Raw genomic sequence first — 7822 nt, 5'->3', positions numbered from 1 at the left:
TTTCCCATGCATAATTTCGGCAATTGAATTCGACATCAGCTGTCTTGCTATTTCTTTAAACTGGATGATCGTGTAATGATCGACTTGGTTCTCACCACTCTCAGAAGATCATTTGGCCATTTAGGAGAGAGTTCTAGGCGTTTTAACGTTAGCGAGCTAATCCTCGGCATAGATGAATTGCCGATGAAACCTTAACGTTAATTAAATGAAACCTTAACCTTATAATTAAACAGGCTCTCGTTTAATTATTCCTTTGTTATAGACGTAAGTGGTAGCAGTAATTGCAGTTCTGAAAGTGATCCAACAATCACCCTCTACTCCCCCACACTGGTAGCCAACATAGGAGCAACCGTGCTATTGCCTTGTAGAGCAAGTGGCAAACCAACACCGCAGATTACTTGGATGGATAACTACAACGTACCTCTAAGTTTATCGACTAATTTACGGCACAGAGTATTAGACAGTGGTGATCTATTGATAGAAGAGCTCTTATGGGAAGACATGGGTGGCTACACTTGCCAAGTCAAGTCTGGAAATCGTCAACAAGTCATCAGTACATTCCTCTACCCCTTGCGTGTGAGTTTCTATACTTTTGCTTAATCTTGACACATAAATTACCTAATTCAATATCCGGTATGATCGATAATGATAATATCGATAATTAAATTAAATCGACAAATCGAAATGAAAGTTTGATTTTATTTTTCAGCCTGAGAAGCAAGTGGATCGAACAGTTAATTAAACGATTATCGAAGAAGGAACCTTGATCGATCTCTTTCTATCATCACACGACATGCCACAGTCTTATCGCGCTAAATTTCGGTGTTCATTAGCGTTCAAACATAACGTATTGTTTGTAAGCATAAGCACTATGTATAATTCTATGCTGTAGGATTATATCTCGCTACTGAAAATGCGACAATGCGTGCGAGAATCAGCAACGCTTCATTTAGTTATTAACTGAAACGCAGCCATTAATTTACTTAAAGTTTTATAAAAGATTTTAAGGTGCCAAAGATGTTTTGTATTTGATTATTATAATAATTTTAGCGAGTTTAAAATAGCGATTTTAAGCTATTTCGATATTTAATTATTGTCTATACCGCGACACCTCTTGGACGAGGTTTCGTATAGTTTAAACGAATTATTTATTTATTATATATGTACAGTGGAAGCCGACTCAATAGGCAGACATAACGGAGGATATTTTAATTAATATTAAGACTAACTGCTAAATCTTGTGTAACCTGGTGAAATAGAAACAAGCCGATCTCTTGGCTTGGATTTTTATTTCGCTCATTATTTACTAGTATTAATTAGTACTATTTACTTATTTTGACTATTTTAAACAAGTTTTTGTCTGAAATTATTATAATCTATTGTCCATTGTGAATTGCTATATTTTTATGTAGAAATAAATGTATTTCATTTCGTACAGTGTTTATAAATTTTTGCTATATTTATTTTCCACCGTCTAATTTCTTATTTAAATCGACTTCCTAAATGAATATTCGATTTACTACGTTTCGTAACTGATGCAACAAGGCGAACAAAAATCAAATGTCCTTGAATGGAAGATCATTAGGCCATCCGATAATGCTTTATCATTTTTACTGAAAACACGTGTTACGTGCTTCTAACATTTTCTAAATAAAAATGGCAAGAAAATTGACTGCAAAAATTGGACCGTCTATTCTGAATGCCAATTTGGCACAACTTTCCGAAGAATCACAACGATTAATTAATAATGGTGCTGATTATTTACATTTAGATGTTATGGATGGGCACTTTGTACCTAACCTTACTTTCGGCCACCCATTAGTAAAATGCCTTCGAAGCAAAATAAAAGATGCCTTTTTTGAAACCCACATGATGGTCTCTAATCCTAATCAGGTAAATGTTATACTTCTGCTAGATGTAAATTTTTAATTATTGAGAAAAATTATTCTTTCTGTTCGCACTTAAAAAGTTGTTATTTATGAAATAAATTTTTTTTTCAATTATAGTGGATAGAACCTATGGCTGATGCTGGTGTTAATCAATATACATTTCATGTTGAACCAGTGAAAGATGTTCCATTTAGGAATGAAAGTATGTATATTCCATGTTTATTAATTAATCTTGCTTATTTAAGAATTATGCTAAATTTATCTTTTTTAAATGAAAGGTTGGAGTAGCACTTAAACCAGGAACTCCAGTAGATGTAGTTGTAGATTATGTTAATTTAGCAGATATGGTATTAATTATGACTGTAGAACCAGGGTTTGGTGGTCAAAAATTCATGGAACCAATGATGGAAAAGGTATCATGGTTGAGAAAGAATTATCCTACATTGGATATAGAAGTGGATGGAGGTGTTGGGCCAGAAACTATTGATACATGTGCAAAAGTATGTATTTGATTACAGTTTCATATTATAAGAAAAATAACTATGTATACATATTTGTTTAGGCTGGTGCAAATATGATAGTCTCTGGAACAGCTGTCATAGGTTCTTCTGACCAAGCAGGAGTTATTAGAACTTTGAGAAATACAGTAAATTGCGCATTACAAAATAGTTGATTTAAGAAGGGGGAAAAATGTAACTTGAAGATATAAAATTAATGCATTGTACTTATATTATAGAGTTTGCAAATATTTTAAAATTTTGTATACAACCTTTATAAGGAAATAATAAAAAAAGCAGGTATTTTATAATTTTGATATATTTACTTACAGCCACTTATATTGATTGATAGTTCAATTATCTACAAAACTGCTAAACTGATCATTTGACAATGAGGGAACTTTAGGACACAACTTTGTTCTTAATTCTGCCAATGTAATTAGAATAGCTTCTTCTGTTCTAATAGTTCTTGATCCTTGTTCGGGACAAGTATTCAAATAATGATGAAACACTACAGAAATGTCATCCACGTTCAAATTAGGGTCATTGTCCACTGCTTCTTCTATTCCAGATAATCCCCCAAATATGATTAAAGCATGATGATATTCAATGCTATTTGATTTCACATCGTCGATAGAATTTCCTTTATCTGAAGTTCCAATAGTCAAGTCATATCCATCCTTATAAGGGCCCTGTGTTAATACTTCTGTAAGATTGTTAGCTAATCTTACGGTATATCCCCAATATATTCCAATATCTGATGTAGGAACAATAGGTGGCACAATGAATCCTTTCAATTTTTTTGGATTTGGTTGGTCCTTGGGTATTTTTACAGTAACTCTTATTCCAGCAGTTAAAGCTTTATCCACACAAACATCGTTTAACAATCCTACATTCACATGAGAACCTTTGCCAGTTTTAATTGGTTTATTTGTAATCACACCTTCTCTATATAAAGATACATCTTGTTGACGTAAATGATGGGGGGCATCCAAAGGATTTAATACTCCAGCATATTGTAAATCTTTATGAATCGGAAAGAAATACTTTCTTAAGTATTGCGGACATTCAAGATACTGCAATATCCTGGCTAATTGCAAACATGCAACTCGTCTTTCACCTAACACTTCGTCGCATCTTACTTTTTTCTTTTCACCTTCAGTTATGTCTCCTTTATCATCAAAAACAACGATTTCATTTATTTTGTAAACACATGCTGCACGTGCTATTTGTCCTGCCAAATATGATCGTAATTCCGGAGATTGAGCATTATCTAAAATGGAGCCAGGAACGGCAATGCTTAAAGTCGAGATATCCTTTTTTTCAAAGTGTTTTTCATCAGATTTAGCCACTTCATTCTCTAATTCCTTCTTACTTTCTTCTTTCTTGAATTTTTTTGCTAACCTTTCTTGCTTCCATTTTCTTCGTTGTTCTTTGTATAAACGATTAGTTTCTTTCCATGTTTTTGGTGTAGGAATTACTGGCGACATAATCTTTTAATTGCTTTAAACTATTTCTTTAAATTTCAAAATATTTATTATTTCTCACAATTATTTTTTATAAACCTTCGAGAACTATCAAAAGCAACGCTACGTTCATTACCATTTTACGTGACAGTGTGTTTATTTGTATCTTTTCACTAAGTAGAACGGTTTCTGAATTTTTATAAAATTCGAATAATTATATTAAATTATGACAACAGAAGAAGCTTTCGAACAGGTCTTTATAATATTTTATTTTATGAAATTTCTTTAATTTAACGAAACTTAATATTTAATGTTATTTTTAATGTAAGCTATCTAACCTTAATTATATTTCTTTCAAATGCGTTTAAAACTAATTTAATAAGTATGTATGTGTATGGAATATTAAACATTTATTAGCAAATGAAATTATTAGTGAAAATTACGAAAACAGATTGCATTGTCACAGTTCGAGGATGAAGAGGCCGAAATTCCGATTGGTGGAACTTTACCCGGCGGTAGAAAACGATTATTTTCGAAGGAATTACGTTGTATGATGTATGGTTTTGGTGACGATCAAAATCCTTATACAGAGAGTGTAGATTTATTAGAAGATCTCGTTATTGAATTCATCACTGAAATGACACATAGAGCGATGGAAATTGGCCGAACCGGTCGTGTTCAAGTAGAAGATATCGTATTTTTAGGTAATATTAATCTATCTGTTCTAATCTATTTACCATCCTACAAAATATTTTAATTCAATTTTATTTAATATTTACTCTTAGACAACTGCAGCATACACTTCAAATTTATTTAGTCACTTATAAATTTTGTTTTATAGTTAGAAAAGATCCAAGGAAATATGCAAGAGTTAAAGATCTTCTGACAATGAATGAAGAATTAAAGAAAGCTAGAAAAGCATTCGATGAAGTTAAATATGCAGGTACTGTTAGTCAGTAAATTTCATTTATTAATATCAAAGTATACCACAAATTATTGAACTTTTATTATGCTTGAATTTATTATTTAATTAAAAAGTTATATTGATTTCTCTTTTATTTTTGTCTGTACTGTTTGCAAGCTTTCTTTTTAGGAAAAGCTCAAATAGAATTTGTTTAATCATAAATTAATTATTTTAATTATGTTATTGAACCTGTGTAATGCTGTAATTAAAAATAAGTATTGCATTATAATAGCTGTACAGTTTTGATTTATCTACAAATATGGAATGCTATATGCTTGTGTGCTGCATTTTTATGATACTTCATGCTTGCTTATCTACACATGGAAGATTATGATGTATTTAAGATTATTTAGTTCTTTTTGTTATACAAAAAGAAACCTGTATGAAAATATATTAGATTTTTATAACTAGAAATACTTAGTTGTATCATAGAATAATTGTCTTACAAATACTATTTTTATTTCTTTTGTTAGTAGTGTTATACTTATGTATGTAAAAATAGAGTATAAAACAAAAGTTTATATTACAAATCTGATGTTTTATTTTATGAACAATAGTTTACAATTTTATAATAAACATACATATATTCACATGTTTTACTTTTAATAGTTACAGAAATTTTCCTCAACTGTAAATTGAACTCTTTAAATGCTGGTTTGAAATAATTATTTTATGTAGTTATTTTATATATTATTAAAATGTCTTATTTTCTTCTTTTATTTATTATTTAATCTTAACATTATATTATTTCCCTTACTTCTTATTATCTTCATTATATTATACGGATTATTCTTTATATATTTTTTTTTATGCAGCATGACTAGTGCATGTTTCACTCCAGGTTAAATTGCAGTGTATATTTTAAAAAATTATTTTGACTTATTAATTATTATATTATTTTCTTGCATGCATGTTATTTTGTTGTTGAATCAGAAGAAAGTATTTTATATAATTTGTCAAGCTTCATTCATATTTGAATTTTATAAATCTATATATGTTGATTGATATTAGAAACAGCTTCTTTTGCTGACAGAATAACATGAGAGACTCCTACACCGTGGTATGAAGAGCCACACAGCCCTAAAGGTATTTTGTGCGCACAGATATAATCTTGGATGCGAGTTAAGCGTTGTGCGTGACCTATCATATATTGTGGAATACAGTCTTTCAGAACGGAAACATGACATGCCTTGGGATCTTCATTAATGTATAAGAGTTCATTTACATATTTAACTGCTACCATTTTTAAATGTTCTTCAGATGAGCATTTACCAAAGTATTTTTCAAACCATGCCCCTCCCATCATTACTGTCAGTACCTGGATTTAAAAAATTGTATATATTCAAGAAAAAGTGTTTCTAGTCCATTATATATTTGTAAAAAATGATTTAAATGTTAAGGATTATTTTGTGTTATTACAAGGCTAGACTTTTTTAAATTTATTATTAACAAACATTAAACTGATGTAAGAAATGTTGAAATTGTAATAGAAAAAAGTAGGTAATAAATATTTATATTTATACATACTGTCATTTTGGAGTTTTGAGGAAGGGCACACGAATCAAATATTATACCCAGAATTGGAATTTCTTCCTTTGGTGGAACAAGAACTCCAAAAGCTTTTACAGGTAAAACATTTTCAGAAAATTGAAGATTAATAACAGCTATTGTTACTGTAGGAACATTGTGTAATTCTTTAGATAATTCTGGATGTTGCTTTTGTATTAAATTAGCTAAACTTTTAGCAGGCAAACTTGATATAACATTAGAGTATCTTTCAACTTTTCCATTTACAATTAATTCTACACAATCTTTATTAAATACAATTTCTTCACAGTTATGTTTCATTTTTATATTTACTCCACGTTTAGATATATTCTCAGCTAATGCTTGAGGCAATTGTTCAAAACCTCCTTGAAGTCCCCATATTTTCCAAGCTTCTGTTTTAGCTTTTTGTGCTAACAGTGGTGTGTTATGTGATTTTGTTATTGTTTGAGTATCATTCATATTTTTCAATTTAATTTCTTGTTCATTGCTTTTATTTAACAAGTCTACAAATTTTTGTTTGAAAAGACCTATAAATATAGAACCATATTTTTGTTCAGCTTCAAATGCATGTGTCATAAAAGATTTTGCACTTAATTTATGTATATCACCACCACAAATTCCACATAATACTGGAGCAACCAATTTTTCAGATATATCTTTGCCAAATCTCCTTTCTATAAAACTATATATACTTTCATCATCTTTAGAAACCTTTATTGCTTTGAAATCATTCAACAAAACTTTACTTAGAGAACAATTTAACAGTGTATTTTTTGTCATAACTCCTTTCAGACTATTAGGCAAACAATGCAATTTGTTATCTGCATATATATATCGATTGATAGCAGCAGGATGTCCAGCTTTAATAGGAACAACTTTAGATGATAATCCTAATTCTTCCACTAGATTTAATAAATGATTTGTGTTAGCTCTAATAACCCGTGGACCTGTTTCAAAGATTGTTCCATCGGATTGTTTTACAGAACGTATCCAACCACCTACACGATTTGAAGCTTCTAATATAACTAATGGTGCCATTTTTGGATTTTCAAGAGCATAATATGCAGCTGATAAACCTGATATACCAGCACCTAGTATTGCTGTCATTTTCAATTGTATAAATATTTAATGGTAATAATAGATATTAATTTCTATTTTAGATAAAATATTTTTAAAATTAGAAATATATTCACTAATATATTTATACTTTAGAGTACGGATTAAAAATACTTTTACTTTTTCTTTTAGACTAGCCAAGTGAAAATTATTCTTTTTAAATTATAAAAAATAATCAGTGCTCTTTTTTTTAATATCGAAATTCAATACTATAATTAAATGATTGAGAAAAATGGAATCTTTTATTCAAAAACTAGATAATTACATATCTAAAAGTGCACTGTCAATATTACGTCAATTTTATTGTATCAAAAACTTCTCATGTCATCGTATTTTATACTC

The 7822-nt window shown here is 29.7% G+C and overlaps 5 protein-coding genes across 7 annotated transcripts in view; 3 read left to right on the top strand and 2 right to left on the bottom strand.

Moving 5' to 3' along the window:
• The window catches only part of LOC108553894 (hemicentin-2), a 297689-nt gene extending 296472 nt beyond the window's left edge, over positions 1 to 1217 (top strand). Inside the window, exons 18-19 of the mRNA XM_017908970.1 lie at positions 263 to 576; positions 710 to 1217. Of these exons, the coding sequence (XP_017764459.1) occupies positions 263 to 576; positions 710 to 742 (347 nt within the window). The 3' untranslated portion in view covers positions 743 to 1217. The remainder of the gene's footprint in view (positions 1 to 262; positions 577 to 709) is intronic.
• A 378-nt stretch (positions 1218 to 1595) lies between these two features.
• Rpe (ribulose-phosphate 3-epimerase) lies at positions 1596 to 2679 on the top strand. The gene is given in 5 exon segments (XM_017908931.1): positions 1596 to 1893; positions 2007 to 2080; positions 2082 to 2091; positions 2168 to 2389; positions 2452 to 2679. Coding segments are annotated over 5 exon segments (654 nt in total). The 5' UTR covers positions 1596 to 1656; the 3' UTR covers positions 2563 to 2679.
• A 10-nt stretch (positions 2680 to 2689) lies between these two features.
• Positions 2690 to 3904, bottom strand: LOC108553843 (putative methyltransferase C9orf114 homolog). Its single transcript, XM_017908893.1, has one exon. It carries the CDS (start codon positions 3874 to 3876, stop codon positions 2740 to 2742), a length of 1137 nt encoding a protein of 378 aa, XP_017764382.1. The 5' UTR covers positions 3877 to 3904; the 3' UTR covers positions 2690 to 2739.
• Positions 3905 to 3952: 48 nt separating this feature from the next.
• On the top strand, positions 3953 to 5919 carry Taf13 (TATA-box binding protein associated factor 13). Of its 3 annotated transcripts, XM_017908911.1 has the most exons (4): positions 3963 to 4105; positions 4304 to 4556; positions 4694 to 4795; positions 5850 to 5919. In XM_017908911.1, exons 1-4 carry the CDS (start codon positions 4079 to 4081, stop codon positions 5852 to 5854), a joined length of 387 nt encoding a protein of 128 aa, XP_017764400.1. In that variant the 5' UTR covers positions 3963 to 4078; the 3' UTR covers positions 5855 to 5919. The 3 variants fall into 3 exon arrangements, with proteins under 3 accessions (XP_017764408.1, XP_017764394.1, XP_017764400.1); XM_017908919.1 differs by lacking the exon at positions 5850 to 5919 and having other exon boundaries at positions 3953 to 4105; positions 4319 to 4556; positions 4694 to 4828; XM_017908905.1 differs by lacking the exon at positions 5850 to 5919 and having other exon boundaries at positions 3955 to 4105; positions 4694 to 4828.
• On the bottom strand, positions 5730 to 7471 carry Ppox (protoporphyrinogen oxidase). Its single transcript, XM_017908882.1, has 2 exons — positions 6344 to 7471; positions 5730 to 6134 (listed from the first exon to the last, which is right to left on the bottom strand). Exons 1-2 carry the CDS (start codon positions 7469 to 7471, stop codon positions 5805 to 5807), a joined length of 1458 nt encoding a protein of 485 aa, XP_017764371.1. The 3' UTR covers positions 5730 to 5804.
• Positions 7472 to 7822: the final 351 nt, after the last annotated feature.

Source organism: Eufriesea mexicana, unplaced genomic scaffold, assembly GCF_001483705.2.
Source record: "Eufriesea mexicana isolate 0111107269 unplaced genomic scaffold, ASM148370v2 scaffold32, whole genome shotgun sequence".
NCBI lineage: Eukaryota > Metazoa > Arthropoda > Insecta > Hymenoptera > Apidae > Eufriesea > Eufriesea mexicana.
The sequence above is the reverse complement of the archived record's forward strand: the minus strand, read 5'-3'. Positions and strand labels throughout refer to the sequence as shown.